General features: G+C 40.1%; 1 protein-coding gene across 1 annotated transcript; it reads right to left on the bottom strand.

Moving 5' to 3' along the window:
- Positions 1 to 1,712: 1,712 nt before the first annotated feature.
- Positions 1,713 to 16,764, bottom strand: chrd (chordin). The gene is made up of 21 exons (XM_049725575.2): positions 16,431 to 16,764; positions 15,393 to 15,496; positions 15,175 to 15,301; positions 12,885 to 13,037; positions 12,309 to 12,426; positions 12,137 to 12,224; positions 11,100 to 11,241; positions 10,572 to 10,709; positions 10,345 to 10,427; positions 8,328 to 8,475; positions 6,490 to 6,596; positions 5,987 to 6,266; positions 5,640 to 5,881; positions 5,437 to 5,550; positions 4,870 to 5,061; positions 4,710 to 4,803; positions 4,421 to 4,477; positions 4,199 to 4,302; positions 3,542 to 3,805; positions 2,760 to 2,853; positions 1,713 to 2,671 (listed from the first exon to the last, which is right to left on the bottom strand). Exons 1-21 carry the CDS (start codon positions 16,570 to 16,572, stop codon positions 2,607 to 2,609), a joined length of 2,856 nt encoding a protein of 951 aa, XP_049581532.1. The 5' UTR covers positions 16,573 to 16,764; the 3' UTR covers positions 1,713 to 2,606.
- Positions 16,765 to 17,259: the final 495 nt, after the last annotated feature.

Raw genomic sequence — 17,259 nt, 5'->3', positions numbered from 1 at the left:
CGGTGTCACTCCAATTCATTAAATAGCAACAACAGGCTAAACGATAGGTATGCTAACGTGACAAACAAAAACAAAGAGCTGAGAACGGGCCTGACGTAACATATAGAGTGATTAAGGACAACTATTACATGAATAACATGTTTATAAAACCATCGGTGTCACTCCAATTCATTAAATCCATCGATCGTTCTTTGTCAACAATGGGTGCGCACGGCTGAGGGCGCTTGCGCTTCAAAATATTCCACAGGCTCATATAACGATAGATAAACTATATTTTAAATAACTATAATACAAGCCAATAATATGATCAAACCATCCGTGCACTTTAATTCCATTAAATCCATCAATCAAATTCCTCGTCCTTTGTCAACATCGCCGCGCGTGCGCCCTGACGTCAGCCTCGTCTTTATTCCACAGATCTACTATATAACTATATTGTAGCGTTAACAAAGTACAAGGATAGACGTAGGTTTGGTAAACGGCTCTTTATTAAACAAAACAAACTTCCAAGCGTGTGGCGGCGTGGACTTCCAGACAGACCGGGCGTGCGTAATGGCCATGTCCGAGCCCCGCGCACCGTTCGCGGACAGCCACTCGGCCGAGCGTCGGCCCCCGACTCAGTAGAGACCGGGCGTGCGTAAAAGCCATAATAGTTTTTCAAACCTTCTATGTCACTCCAAATCCTTAATTCCTTCAAACTCTTTGTCTTCCGTGTCACTTAGAAATGATCACCGCGAATGATGCCGGTAGTCCTTGTGTGGGCACGTTTGTATGTAAACAACCGGCGCGCCGCGCTACTGACGTCACTTGAAATAGTAATCCATTGGTACATCACGGTTCTCCAAACTTTCTTTCTGCTGCTCGATTACTGTTTTCAGCTGCATATTTTACAACTTGAAGTTTGTAACCTGCAAAATATGCGTTTCTTTTTGGTGCCATTTTTCTTAAGCCCACCCAGTTGATGAGTCACGGCCAACGGTAAAATTTAGAGCGCCCTCATCCAGTTTCGTCTGAAAATATAATTTTTCTTGGTTGTTTTATCAAAGTCAAAGTCTGCTTTATCGTCGATATATTTTTTTATATACTAAGACACACAAAGAGATTGAAATTACATTTCCACTATCCCTCGGTGAGATAGTACACATATGCATACAAGCAACACAAAAAAAACCAAGAAGGCACTAACAATGAATAAATAAGAGTATTGAATAAATGATAAATAAACAAATAATAATAAATAATAATAATAAATATAAGAGGAGCAAAAATGGAGCAAGTGTACATACAGCAGACAGTGGACTTGGATATGGTGCTTTAAAGTGTTAATTGCTTTATTTGATGTTTTCTCTATTTTTTATGTTTTGAATATGTTCAAGATAAAGAAATAAAAGCATGTGAAGTGATCAACTATACTAAAAATAACATGGGAAGTGGTCAACTATACTTGTAAGTGATGTCTTAATGATCAAGTAAAAATTTGTGAAAAAAAACATATATAAGTCGCTCCTGAGTATAAGTCGCCCCCCCACCCAAACTATGAAAAAAAGCGCGACTTATAGTCCGGAAATTACGGTACTACTTTTACTTTTCTCTGAGAGGTTTGTTTGTAATATTTGATTTCACAATAGTATGAAATGTTTTAGTGAGGCCATCCCACTTCTCTGTGTGCTACAATGGAATTTTTAATAATACTGTAAAACAAACAACAGATATAAATTTTGCCATCATCTGTTTTATTTTGGAACCACAACATTTAATAAATACAAATACAAACAAGCTTCATGTCTTAAAAAACAGTATCAAAAAGATCATACAATATGACTTAATTCACAACAGATAGGTGGCAAATTAGGTGTGAAGTGAAGCAGAGCAAAAGCGAAATCAACAAGAGGCTCAAGGTTAGCAGAGTAACACGGAGCAGCAGAGCATCTTGCACCTTCTCAATGCTGCCAAAAAGAAAAACATAAAAACTCACTTAAATGCCCCCAAAACAAACAAAAACAAAATCTGCCTTTGTTTCACTTTAAAAGTTCACCTTGCCACCCAAGTTTGCTGTCACATCTATGTGCAGCTGTCATTTAAAAGGCATCATATGCACACTCCCACATATGGACGCAGACAGATTCACACATTCATCCATGTCTTTACATCATCCAGTGAGAGCACTTGAAGTCGCTGTAGTACAGAAACTAAGGATGTGCTCCAAAATGGACATTTAACTGAAACTCACTCAACAGCCCAAAGCTTCCATTCAAAGGCTGCCTTGTTAAGCTGCTGAGTTTTTATTTTATTTATTTATTTTAAAGCAAGCAAAAATCTCCAGGAAAATTTCAAGACAGGAAGCAGGTTTGTAGCGTCTGTTTGGTCGTCTCCAAGGTCACTAATCCCTAGGAAAATTCTGTCATTCATTAAAAGTTTTTATCTTCTAATCCTCCTCCTCTGGTCCTCTCTGTCCTTTACAATCTTAAAGCTGACGACAAGGTGGGTGGGAGATGGGGGTGGGGGTAAGCGTGAAACTTGATTGGCCCAGTGTGCAGTTCTGGGTTTGAGTGAAGTGTCACTTCGGCAAAGTCGTCATCTGAGTTATTTGAGCGTTCTGTGTTAGCTCAGTGTCTCTGGCTTGACCGTTTATCAAGAGCCTTCATCACAAGTTCATCTTCGTCTCTTGAATCTAAAGTGGAAAAAAAGTTACCATTTTGTTTTTGATTCAAAAGTTGATGATTGGCTGGCGACCAGTTCAAGGCATGATAAGCACGTACCGATGCAGTCGGGGCAGCATGAACCATCTTTGCGAGTGATGTTGGAGCAGGTCAGCAATGGACATTGTTTACGTTGACATTTAGTCACACCATGCTGTGGGAAAGAACAGAGGAATATTAGTTGGACGTGTTAGTAAAAAAAAAAAAAAAAAAAAAAAAAACATGGAGAAGCCGCTGCTTCACTTTTCACTTTTATTAAAACAAACCCAGAGGGACCGGCCGTGGTTCTCAAACAAAACACTGACACGTTATTTATTGAAGTTGATATTGAAAATAAAAGCAAACCTTATCGACTGATCTGGCAGAAGCAACGCGACTACTTCTACTTTTGATATCTGAGGAATGTAAGTGCAATATTTACTTTTCGATTAGTTCAATTTTGGTGCTCTCTTGGGAAATTTCTGCTAATTACATTATTTCATGCGCCACAAGTCTCTACGTTTGTGAAACAAATAGGTCTTTTTTGCAATGACGTGCGCAGGATGTCACGTGTCGGTGATCCTGCGCACTGATCTGGTTGTTGCTTTAGATGGCAAACTTTTAGCCCGAGCCATAGGTGATGTTGAATGGACCATAAAATATGATGAGCCTGAACTTAACAATGGATAAAGGATGTGGAAAATTGCAGGTTAGCTTTGACGAGAGGTGGCTTTATAAATTTCTCCACGCTAGAATCATAAAATAATATTTTGGTAAAATGAAGAACTAGAATTCAGCGGGATCTAGTCAAACATCTGCTAATAAATTAAAAGGTTATTCCCTACATTTTTGACAATACTTACATCACACCAGCAGTTGATGCACTTCATCTCTCCTACCAATGGCACCCACGGATGCCAGTTATCGCTGTTCTGGTAATAGTTCTTGCCAAATTTGCAGTGTCTCGGCCCATCCGCTTGCATCATGTCGGTGTGTTCCAGGTCGCCGAGGATCTTCTCCTCATCCGGACACTCTTTACAGCAATCTGATGGATTTCGTCTCACCGGATGACTGCATGTCAACGTTGGACACGTCACCTTCTCACAGTGTACTTCACCGGTTGAACCCTGCAGAGGTGAGTACCAAAGATGACACAATAGTCACAAAAGCAATGTGGCAATCCTGGAATGAACTATTGCAATGAACGACCTAAACGGAGGGCCCAGATGTCAGACGCTGCTCACAACCCCAAGTTGCATATTTGTAGGACCTCTAGGCATTGATATGACACATACATTGTATATGAACCCGAATTACAGTCCCCCATCAATGTCTTTCTTCTGCATTTTAGCTGTCAGTTTGCCATTTCTGAGAAAATGCTCATTATATTTCCACAATTTACTGAAATGACCTCGTGAGACGTGTATTCAGGACTGTTTCTTAGGAGCGAACACACGTTAAATGATCCATTAGGGGCCTTGCAAAGTAAAGCCAGATGTTGAGTGCTGGTGCATGTATACCTTGCAAGTGCAGACGGCACATTTAATGTAACCAAAGGGAGGTACAAAAGGATGCCATGTCGTTCCAGGCGCGTGCATCTTCTGGTCTCCCTCAAAATAACAACCTAAGAGAAAGACATTAGATTGTTGCCTTTGGAAAATACCCAAATACTTTGCAGTCGATACTTGCAAACAGACACATGACACAAACAAATTCCAGATGAGAGGAAGAAAAACACACACCTTCAGGATTTTCTTCCGCTTTTTCTGGAAGTTTTATGTCCTTTGCGTCTTTTCTCTCTGGGTGGCAAGAAAAGAAAAGAGACATAATTATTAGTGATTATACTAAATGTAGGACTCATACTATCAGTATTGTCAGACAGACAAACAAAGACACAGAAAGATACAATAGTGGTAGTAAATAAATATTTTTTTGGACCACCTAAGTGAAGCTGGACAAATTTTGTGGCACACCCGATTTTCTCTTAAGGCCCACTGATCTAACTTCAATGTCATTAAATAAGAATCTCACCATCACAAATTGGGCAGCATTTATCGTCAGGCTGGGTAGTTTGGGAACACGTCAACACCGGGCAGATTACTGGATCACAGATCACAGTTCGCTTCTACAAAGAAAGAAATATGAGATTCCATTTTCAAACTTATGTGTCACTGTGTTTCTTTTGAGTTACCTGGCAGCTGCAGGAGAAACATTTATCATAGTTGGGAGTCCAATGGGATCCGTGAGCGTGGTACTGGTTCTCAAAGGAGCATGTATGAGGGTCTTTTTTCAGCACTTCAGGATCTTTGAGAAAAATGTCGTCAAATTCAGCCTCATCTACGTCTTCTTTCGTCCCAAACTCGCAGTTGTTGGAAACATGAACCTGGACAAAATGACATGATTGTAAAGGAGGTTGAAGGGAAGGAAAGCGAGACATTGCTGGAGATGTTTTAATTGCTGCTAAATGTAGCTTCTCTATTCACAAATGGCTTTTTGTGTGTTGGACCTGTTTGACATTTCAACCAATTGATTCTCATTAATTGGAGATATCATCAAACCTGCCAGTGCACTTAAGAGTCAAAAGTGAAGCATTCTTACAATATCTGCACAGATGGACTCTAAATGTTTGAGGAAATAACCCCCTTAAAAATTAATCAAAGTCTACATCAAGTTTAGTTTAATTTTTTTACTATGAATGCAAATGTTATAAATAAATCACAGGAGATAAACAAGGACGAAGCAAGGAAATTTCACAAACCTGGCCACGAATTTCTCCCCTTGGGTTCAGCTTGGTGCTGACCTGGATGAAGGCTGTTCCTTGGTCCAAGTGCTGCAGTAATTCTGCACTGATGTCCTTTAGAACACCCCGAGCCTGGAGGAGATGAGTGAGAGGTTAAAACAGATTGAGATGATGTTCCGAATTTGTGCTTGCATTCATCAACAGTGTCTGTGGCGATGTACCTGAGAGCCATAAAAACCAGTCAGCAGTCTCTTGTGGTTAACACTGCTGTCATCCAACTCCCCGATCTCAGCGAAGCCATGCAGGTGGGCGTTCACTGTGAGGTCATCAGCCTTGCTGAGGCCCGACACAACGATCTCATAATGAAGGTGGCAATATTTATCCACTGACACCCAGGCGTGGCCAGAAGCACCGGTTCTAACTGGGGGTGACACATAGTGCCCAGCAAGAGGGGTGGGCAACTCTAGAGGAGAAAGTGAACATGAATTATATATTATATATATATAATTGGATGAGTTGTGGTGAGAAATGTTTTACAGCTGAAATTGTGTCAATCAATGAATCTTACCATGCCTTGGAGCCTCCAGGCCACTATATGGCAGTGCTTTGATCTGACCCCTTAGTTCTCCCTCCTGGTTTTGAGACGTAGCCACATTGATGAAAAGTTCATTCTGCAGCAGCATGTGGATGTTTCGGGCCTCCAAGCGACTCCAGCTGCCCACTGCCCTTCCCGAGGCCTTGTTGTACTCCGGCGTCAAGTCGTAGAGTATTGAGCGCTTATTTCGTCGCCTTGGCTTCAGCTCAATTGTGAGGCCGACCATGTCTCCGGTGAGACCCGCAACTTGAATCTGAGTGTGGAGTGGAATTTATATTGAAATTGCAGGTGTTGGTTATTTTTCTTATAAGAATCCAGCAAACAAAGATATTTGACAGTATAAAAAAAGTTGACACTTTATAATATTGAAAACCTATAGCCAGCAACACTAGTTCAAGAGTTTTCCCATTTGTAATTCAATAAATGTGTCCCATCATGTGAAAAATAACATTCATTAAACCTAAACAGATCCATACCTGATAATCCAGCGTGCCGTTATCATGAAGGTTAAAGACGGCGGAGCCCGTGCCTCCTGTCTTCCCAGGAGTCAGTGCATCACCGCTGGACAGCACGCTTTGGATGGCTGAACCACACACGAAGTGACTTTCATCAAAATCTCCTTAAGACTGTTTTCATGCTCATATTACTGAGGTTCAACACATTCTCCACACAGGGTAATCCCCCTCTTAAAACTGCCGCGGATTCTTCATGACAGCACGCAAAATGAGAAAATGATTACTGTCATATTTGCTTCTTAGATGAGGGGAAAAAGGGGCGCATGATACTCGCACCGTGCACATATCTGATGAAAAGTCAACGAGAGCATTATAACCTACAACATCTGATCCTATTTGCAGACCCATATGGCGATTGAATATGTGGTGCATTCACAAAAACCCACCCAAGGTAAAGTCTTGGTATGAGGTAACCCTTGCTGAATGCAGCAGGCTTAAAAGGATTGAGAGGAATTAGAAGCAGAGGGTGATAACATTGTACGAAAATGAAAAAGGGGCAGAAAAATGCTGAACAAATATGGCCATAAATGTACTCAGAGACGGAATGATGAAGAAGAGGAGGAAAAAAGAAGAGAGGTGAGAGTGAAAAGGCCCTGTTGGGTTTAAATTCTTCACACATGACATCACAGCACAAACAGTGACAACCAACAAGGACTGTCATGTCCAGCAAACTTTCAGGCATGTAAGCTAACTTTTAGTGTATGTGCGTGTGTTTCTTTTGGAGGCGGCACGTGAGAAGCTTTGCATGATTCCAAGTTCAATGTTCATATTGTATGTTCGGACCGTATGTGGTTCAACACTGACAGGCTATTATGCTGTCAAAATCATTTTTGAAACTTCTGGAATTTCTGTTGATCTGGTGGGACAATGTCAAACAAAATATCTAAAAGTCAGTTTTAGTTTCATTAAGCACATTTTAGTATTATTGAGAATGAATAGAGAATGACACTAATAGCAATGAATTGAATAGCATTTTTTCAACTTCAAACTGACTTTGGAGGGGTGGTTTGCACTGGCAAGGTCAAAAGTAGGGGCTGTTACTATTGAGAGTTTTTAGAATAAATAATTGTATCAATTATTCTATCTATTATCTGAATTATCTGATACAACTTTATTTCCCTGATTACTTTTGATTTGTCAATTATTTTTGTTTATTTGGTACTATTTGGTGATCAAAGGCAACAAAACAACAGTTAAGCAATGTCACACAAGGAACATTGTTGGTCATTGTTTTCCAAAGTAAAGACAGATGCTTGCAAATGTCTTATTTTGATTAAATACAAAGGATAAGTCAGTCTGCTTTGCATGAAGGATGAGAGCAAACAAAGAATTATTACTTTGAAAGTCTGAAATCAGATTTGGACAATCTTCAGTTTAACAATGCCTCCAAACAATGACTCAATTATTGAAATACGAGGCGATTGATTCGATAATCATTTTGTTGTCGATGTGTGTAATCGATTCATTTTGACATCTCTCACAGGACACATATAGGCAAGCAACTCACACTCACATTTACAGCTACTGAATGGACATGTTATCAAATAACAATAAGTATGTTTTGGAAATATGAGAGGGGAACAAAGTTTGCAGAAAAATAACATACAAGCATAGGAAGAACATCCAACCATTGGAAAAGTACTTTTATCCAAATGCAAAACAGCACACTTCCTGCAAGATCTTCAATGCAAAGACATAACCAAGCATTTTTTTTTTTTTTTTTTTGTTTAAACAATGGCAGGAGACACTTGCCAGAACCATGTCTAGTTTTAACAAAACATACGTTTGGTTGTACTTACTGTCACAGGATTTTCTGCCAGTAATAAATCCAGAGATCTGCTGGGAACGGTGACCCTCTGTTGCCACTGCGATCTCCAGCTGCCCACGAGAAAGCCAGAAGAGTTCGCGGCTATTCATGTCTGTCAGCACCTCTGCAAAGTCTGGATCCTGCACACATTGGAATGGTAAAACAGAAATTGAGAATCTGAGAGAACAAACAGCTAACAGTCATTGAACGGAAACCATATTCCTCCTGTATACAAAGCCAGTCACCCTTAATGAGCACATCAAATATCGACCAAGTGTTTCCACCTTCAAAACATTTCACAAAGATGAGCTGAGTACAGCCAAGTCAAGCAAGAGTGAGAGGACAATAAAATCTCCCGCAGAGAAATTCAGTGACCACATGTGCATCGAGACCAAAAATATCATTAGAAACACATATGACTGTGGAAAAAGGGAAGCCAACCCCAACATTTTCTTTACAATAATATGTTGCATGTGCTACTTCCCAGTACTCTAAATACGGCATTTTGTTAAATGTTTCGTTTATGAAATATGAGTTAAGCAGCATAATTCACTCTTTTTTATCTATCTCAGTGTATTTAACTTTTTGCCACTTGCTGTCGACTGAAAATGACATCACAGTTGCCAGGTCTCAGGTCACAACCAATCACGGCTCAGCTTCAGAAAACTGGTGAGCCGTGATTGGTTAAGACCTGCCGACTCTGATGTCATTTTTAGTCGACAGCAAGTGACAAAATGGCCGCCCCCTGAGATAGATTAAACAGCTGGATTTTTCCCGTTTAATTCAACACTAGTTGGGCTGCATAGAACATACAATTACAAAGAAAATTAGGGGTTTGACTTTCTCTTAAAAAGTATCCCAGAACTCACATAAAACATTGACTTTAAAATCTGGCTTGCATTGCATGCTGAGATGAAATCCTCCTCAACTGACTAGAAAGATGTGAATCGGTCAGAACACCAAAGCAATATACTAAATACTGGGCAGATGTACACAGGCGATGACAAAATGTTAGTTTTGTGACCCTGGGGCATCAGCTCAGTATAAATATACCTCAGTATAAATATACATGTCCCATAAATATGTGCAGGGAGAGGCCAAAAGAATCTTAACAAGTAATGGGCACAATAAGGTCTTCACAAAGTATGGTGTCAACACTCATTACAGGAGAAAGAAGGATGATGTGCAACATGTTTTTGGATGACTTAGTTACTCAGCTAGATCCATAATGAGTCAGTGTATTGCATTTAAGGATATTAAACAGAGGTCAGCGCAAACATATTACATGGTCACGCTCACCCACAGGCCTGAAAGAGACACATCGGACCTTCGTGCCATTCCAGGCAGAATTAAAACCAGGCTCTCATTTCATCGATTGTCCTTCCCCCCTTTTCCTCTCTTCATCCATCTCAACCCACAGACCACTAACTACTGGCATGTGTAAGAAGTGTGGACGCAGACCATCTTCCGTAACGTACCTCCCTCCGTCTCTCATCCCGGCCACACATCTGTCTCCGACCCGCTGTCTTGCGCTAGAACACTTTCTCTTCCATCCATTTTTCCTTTTATCATGTCTCAAAGTAGTTAGCTTAGATCAGAGCGATGGCGACAACAAGCGCTAGGATGTGGTGGTTAGACCACTTCCATCTCAGTATTTTTTTGCTCTTTAACTGCAGCAACCCCCTAATTTTAAATCTAGGACAAAACTCTTAAAGTACCTCACTTTTGACATGCTGCCGAGGAGGTTATGTTTCTATCAATGTTTATTTGTTAGTTACAGCTACTATGGAAAATAATGGTGGAATGGTAAGTCAACGAAGAACATATTACATTACAAAAATAAGGATATATTAGCTCCAGTTATAAGCCAGGGCATTTTTTAGGTTAATTTGAACAGTGCAAAAATCGTGTCACAAGTGGGAGGGGAATAGTCTGCATTGCATTCCTAAATTTGTTCTTGTATATTATTTTTGTGTTATTCGTTATCAACTGCTTTGACTGGTACTCACATGAGATGTGATGTTGGCCTGGATCTCTCTCAGGATGTGTTGCCTGTAAAGCAGTTGGACTCGAATGGGAACTAAAAGGGGTTCTGTGGAAAAAAACAAAGAGAAACTAAAACCAATCCCTGGATTTAAGACTTGTAACAAATGTAATGACAGACTAAGTCATGGAATTAAAATCAGGACAGAAAAATACCCGCCCCCAAAATAAAATGCACTAAGTGTCCCTTTACCTTTATCTTTGTTTTTGATGAGGCCTTGCAAGATGAGGATGAAGTGGAGGTTGTTCTCCATGTCACTCAGCGTCAACATGGCGATGCCTCCCATGCCTGCGTTCTCCTCTTCTGATGTCAGTGTTGAGCTGAATGTCTCTGTTCATAGTGAATAATAAACAAACTGAGTATTTGTATTCCCTTACAGACCTTTGGAAATGCAACAATTCTGCCACTATGTAAACAGAGATTTTTGAGCACTATAAAATAAATAGCACAAAAACACAATCATCTTTATCCATTGGGGTGTTATAAGCATTTCTTATAAATGTTTGGTTTCCTTATAGAAGAGGAGATGCATAAATCACACAATATCATTAAAATCATAAAAAAAAATCAATCGATAAACCTCTCTGGACTATAAACCGCATGGTTCAAAACTTGTGCAAAAAGTAGCTGCTTATAGTCTGGAAAATACGGTACTTCTTTTGTATCTGAGGTGTGTCAATTATGCAATGTGATGCATTGTGATGTCTCCAGAAAGCTCACCAGCGAACAGAGCCCTGTGTTTGATGATCTTTCCTTCTACTTCCTCTTGTTGGCCGGCTGACGTGCTCATGCGGACGCGCAATTGCTCATTCTGCAGCTGTCGTAGAAGCGGCTTGGCAACGTTTTTCCATACACCACAGATCTGTACGCACAAAACAAAACAATAACAAAAGAAAATGAGTAAATCTGAAAAAAATAATTGTCGGGTCAACAGAGAAGCAGTGACACTTGTCGACAACCCATCAAACGATTGACTTCTCTTTCAACCCCAGGCTGCAAGAGAAGAAATATGTGCGCGTGCCGGCACCTCATAACTTAGAGTTCAGGGGTAATCTCCTTTCTAATTAGCCTATGTTTGTCCCCTCGCTACGCGGTGATGTAACAAGTGAAAAATGTTCTTCTTCCCCAAAGTTTTGCTCAGGCAAACTCCTTCGTCCCTTCTCATTCCTTTTCTGCGCTGGAGTGTTTTCTCCACGGCTGCCTGGTGTTTAACACTGACATTTATCTTAAAATAATAATAGACCAATTTCTAGGACCTGTGTTTAAAGGGCTCCTGCCTTACGGAGTTGCGTGTTCAGCCTGAAATGGAATGTGCGATGTGTGTATTTTGGCAGGAAGTGATATGTAGTGATAGCTTCAGACATCAGGGACTATGCGGGAATACATTTAAAGAAACTACTGTTAGACACAAATAACCCCTGACTAATTTATGAGGATAGTCACAGACTTTTGAATGTGATACGTCAGACACTCGAGGCACTTTACCTGAGATGTTCCATTTTCTACATTCTAGTGAGTAATTAATCGACTGGTTCATGTTTGGAGATGTTATGAAACCAGAGACTATGTGTGCATGCTGCTGTTTATTGCTGCAGCATGAGTTATGGCAAAAAATAAAAAAGTCATGGAGTCAAAGCATATATCATGAAGCGGGGGAAGCTTCCCTCTCTCAGGAAACACTTTGACATCCATGCACACGTCATAAAAAGACTCCTAAGAGAAGCAAGATGATTTAATTTATCCAGATGAAGTCTTACCATGTCGGACTGGCCCTTGGGGACTTTGTATTCAAAAGCAGTGGCACCATCTGTACCCAAGAAGAGGATTTTACTGGGATGGGCCATTCTGGAACAACAATAGATAGATAATTATATAGTGGTGTTGCAATTATTTCCTCTCTTGTTTTTCTCCTTCACAGCAACTGTTTACTTTTGGTATGTGATGGAGAAGGCCAGGCTGGTTCTAGTCAAAGAGAAGCGAGCTCTGGCAACAGCGCTAGAGCTTGGCACCCATGATTCTGTCACTCCTGTCAACAGTGCGACAAAGTCTGCAGAAAAGGCGAGGGTAAAGTTGGTCAACAACACATGAATCATCATACTGTTTTATTTCTCTCTAAATAAATATTTCATGAGTGATGTCAGTTTTTAAGTACCGTATTTTCCGCACTATAAGGCACACCTAAAAACCTCCAATTTTCTCAAAAGCCGACAGTGCACCTTATAATCAGGTGCGCCTTATAAATGGACCAATATTGAGCCACTACAGCAGGCGTGTCCAAAGTCCGGCCCACGGGCCAAATGTATATATCTTATACATGGACAAAGATTTAAAATGGGCCATTCATTGAAGGTGCGCGTTATAATCCGGTGCGCCTTATATTTGGACAAAATTTTAAAATGGGCCATTCATTGAAGGTGCGGTTTATAATCCGGTGTGCCTTATAGTGCCGAAAATACGGTAGTTTTTGTGTAAAGTGATGGTACATCGGTGAGCGTCCCTGCTCACCAGTGCGGCTCTCCTCCGGGCCCATATCCTCTGAGCTCAGGTAGGATCTGTCGTTGTAAGATTTGTGCAGGTCGTCCTCCTTCCCTTTGCCCTTGTCATGGAAATACTCAAAGCTGTCCAGTATTGGGTCGGTCTGTTTCTTGTCTTCTTCACCTACGCATAGAGAAGAAGCAAATGCTGTGGGAATTCACGCATGTTTCCCACATCTACAATTACAACCAACTCATTAGGTTCAAGTAACAATGTTTAATAGTTATTTTCTCCTGAGGGTATCGCAACGGCTATTCTCTTTTGTCTGGCAAGCCCATACAAACTTCCCAAAGCACATCCTGCTACATCTTCCCGAAAATCTGGTGGACAGATGCGACAATAGTGTCAGCTGGCTGCCTTTGTTCCCACATTTGCATTTGAGGATGAAATATGTGAACATGGGCAGCCAAAGAGGAAGTGTGGCAAGTGAGAGAGAAAAAAAATCAAGATGTATTAAAACAAGGCGCTTCCAGAGAGTCAAGTTAATTAAAATCAGTGCTGACTTTATTGTCTTTTGGAGAAAATAGAGAGGATTGATTAATGTAATGTTATGTAATATTTGGACATCAAACCGAACTTGAGAATTTCTGATTATTTGGGCCCACTCTGCTTTACACAATTGTTTTAGTTCAACAACACAGCAGGATTTTCAAGCATGAACAATGTTTTCAAGTTTTCTGTTAATGTGTTAATATATTTTCCTTTATTAAGTTGGGTGAGCTACTTTTGTTTTCTCTACTTTGTTCCTGAATGTTTTGTTTGACATATTGTAAATGTTTTAGGTGTTGTAAATGTGCTTGTGTGGAGCACATTGAGGTCCCTTGAGTATGAAATGCATGCAATCAATAAAGTTCACTGCATTGCGATTTAAAGGTTATGCCACGTTACTTTAATCAGATTCAAGTCTGGACTTTGTCTAAAGCGCTCCAAAACCTTCATTGTTTGTTCTTAAACCATTCAAAAGTTGACTTGTTGATTGTTGTTAGGATGTTGCCTAAAAACATGCCTTTCTAAAAAAACAAGACTTTCTATACAATGCACTTTCAGGGTTAACGGGATTCCCAAATTCTGGACCCCAAAGTCTGTGTAAAATCAAAATCTAAGTGTACTCATCGGTCTGAAAAAATTGGTATCGAACATCCCTTGCGTATACACTTGTTAGCTTCTGGGTAATGTCACACTCAAATTTCCCTATATTACTGAATGCTCAGGTGCACCAGCTACACACACAAATGCATGCACACACACACACACACACACACACACACACACGCACACACACACACACCTTTTCCATCACTTGCACAAATATACAAGCTGCCTTTGTGCCAAAGCTAGGACGAACACACTCAACCTTTTCCTTCAAACATAACCACAACACACATACACAGTCTTGACCCTGTTCCGATTTTGACACACACGCACAAACACACTCTGACAACAACACACACGTATATGCTCACACACACACACACACACAGAACTCAGTGTTGTCACACTGATGGAGGCTGCAATGTTTTACCTTTTACTTTCCATTCCATTACCAGACACAGAAAAAACACCCAATCTAGTGAATAAGAGTAGCATGTACCCCACAAAGTGTGTTTGTGTGTATATGTCTACGTCAGTGGAGGAATATGTTAATACGATGAAATTGCAGGGTCTGCAACAGCATGAGACAAAATAGAATGGTGGTGTCGTAAGTGAAGTTAAAAGACTTTTTTCCCAGGATTTGTCTCATCTTAATTAGACAATTAATTAACCTCTTTACGGAAAGACAATAAAGTCCCAATTGTCCCTGTAAACATTGAAATTTCAATCAGGACACATAACCATAAGGACATTATGCCGATAAAATTTTGAAAGATATTATCTTTAAACAATTTTTTTAAGAAAAAAATTGCCTTTTCAATTACACAAAGTGATAATCAATATATTCTCATATCACTAAAATTAATTGATTTTCCAAATGAAATTCAGTGGCAATATGTCTCTACCACTATTTATCAAATTATATATATAACCACTATCGTTAGATTGCTCTGTGTTCTTGGGATTTTTGATAGAGCTTAAAATAAATTTATTATTATTGTTATTATTATTACAATTATTATAAATATATTAATATTATTATTAATCATTATTATATGTATATTAATATTTTTAATATAATAATAATAACAATAAAAATAATAATTTTGTAGACTTGATGAGAAGAGGAAATGAAGACCGTTTTCAACAAGATAAACATGTGAATTACCTTTTGGGCAGGTTTTGCAGCAGTGTCCTGGCAGCAGGATGGGATCATCACAGTCTGGATTCGGACAGTCCTGCTTTATGTTCTTGCAGTTGACTTTCCCAAATATCTTCCCACGGCGACTCTTTTGCTGCACAACATTATTGGAAATTGATGGAAATTGATGACACTACATTTGCTTACATATAGACTTCATGCAGTAAAGAAAGTTGAAAACTTACAGGGTCACAATGACATTGTACACAATGCATTACACCAAAGGGCTCCCCCAAATCTGGATGCCATGTGTCCTCCAGCGAGTAGAACCGACCCCCAAATGAGCATCCTGTACAAGAAATATTGTTGAACAATAGATAAAACATTATAATGTTAACAATTTGGCATGATTTCACTATACCCTGATGTTTTGTGTCAAGAAATGTGTGACACAAAGTATTTAACTTTGCAGCGAACCACAACATCCTGCTCATCTCACCTCTGGTATGTTGGTTGGGAATGAAACTCACAGAATCCCTTACGTGTTGGGGTTTTACAGTCCGGCATCCTGCCTCATCTCAATGATGCATGCATGGGAAACATTCAATTTTCCATTCTGGGATTATTAGTGGTTCCCTCTCATACTATATATCATGCTGTATTTTCCAGATTTTCCATTTTGAAGAATGTAGTGCATAAAAAAGCAGACGGTTTGATTAGATTTAAAAATAATAATTTAAGGAGAAATGCAGTCAAAAAAGAATCTAGTTTGAACACGTACTGTTTCAGCTTTCCTGCCAGTGTCTTTTATTATTGCTATGGTAACATCTTGAGTTAGTTTTGTGCACGCTGAGAATAAACAGGTTTCCATTGCCCCCCTATTAAAATGATTGCACTCTTCAACTAGTCCAAACTTTGAGCCACTTCAGCTTGGAATGAATCATCTCCAAAGAGCACATGCTTGTAATGGAAAGTCGATTGATTAGAGTTTCCATTGCAGAATTACACGTTGAGGCGCACTGCCGAGTCGTTAGCTGCCTCGTAAAATGCTGGAGGAGGCTTTTCGAACGCGCGGGGATTTTACACATTCTGCTCATGCATCAAATGTGGTTATGACTCACGCCTTTCGTTTACACATGAAGACGAGGAAACTTGGATTTCGACAGCAAAGGAAGGCAAACGCTTCATCAAAATAAATAAATAAATGAATAAGGTGATCGTCATAATAATAGGTGTATTTCCGATGGGCATAATAAATTAAAGTAGTAATAGAACTGGCTTACCTGACAGGCCTTTGGAAGGCAGAGGTTCTTTCTCAGACTGGATGGGCAGCGAGTGAGACTTGAGGCGTGAGGCGGCCTCCACGCACGCACACACGCAGCTAAGCACGCACAGTATCGCGCAGAGCAGGCGTGGAACCAGCATCGCCGCGCTCGCTCTGTTTGCTGGATTCAGCCCGCGGAGATTCTTCACCACTTCCCCAAATGAATGTATACAATTATTTAGCGAGCACCGATAAAGTCACCTTTACGTCCAAGTGGTGCTCTTTTAGCAACCAAAACCGATGTGACAAGTTCAGTGCAGTGTGGACTAGAATTCTCCTAAGGGCCGTCCCTCTCTCACTTTTATAGCCTGCTTCCCTGACAGCTTGAAACAGCCACCGGCTGGGAAGAGGGGAGGGGGGGGGGGGGGGGGGGGGGGGTAATAGGTGGGATCGGTGATGGGGGTGGGCCAAGGCTGGATTACCAATTGGAGTCCCCCCCCCCCCCGGACAAGTTTAACAGGCTCACCCTTCAATTTTCTACTCACAGTTCCTGGTTTGGTAGTATGAGTTTTAAATCACTCATTGTCAAATTCAGAATTCTTTATTGATCCATGTATGAAGTATAAGAATTGCAACACAGAGAGAGAAAGAGAGAGAGAGAGAGAGAGAGAGAGAGAGAGAGAGCGCAGAAAAAAAGCAAAATGATACGTATGTCTTTAAACAGCTGTAATTCAAAGCGAATTCAAATAAATGACTCTCCAATGCAAACATAAATCAATACTGTACAGGACTGTATGTAAAATGAGATGAAATAGATTTTAAAATGTATGTACTGTATTGTTAAAACT

This window comes from Syngnathus scovelli, chromosome 7, assembly GCF_024217435.2.
Source record: "Syngnathus scovelli strain Florida chromosome 7, RoL_Ssco_1.2, whole genome shotgun sequence".
NCBI lineage: Eukaryota > Metazoa > Chordata > Actinopteri > Syngnathiformes > Syngnathidae > Syngnathus > Syngnathus scovelli.
Note: the sequence above shows the minus strand (reverse complement) of the source record. Positions and strands in the feature narration are given on the sequence as shown.

Coding starts and splice junctions, on each gene's coding strand:
- chrd (XM_049725575.2), bottom strand. CDS start 16,572: ATGCTGGTTCCACGCCTGCTCTGCGCGATACTGTGCGTGCTTAGCTGC. Junction 4,804..4,869: donor GTTTCTCCTGCAGCTGCCAG/GTAACTCAAAAG, acceptor CTTTCTTTGTAG/AAGCGAACTGTGATCTGTGA. Junction 2,672..2,759: donor ATGCTGCCCCGACTGCATCG/GTACGTGCTTAT, acceptor TTTCCACTTTAG/ATTCAAGAGACGAAGATGAA.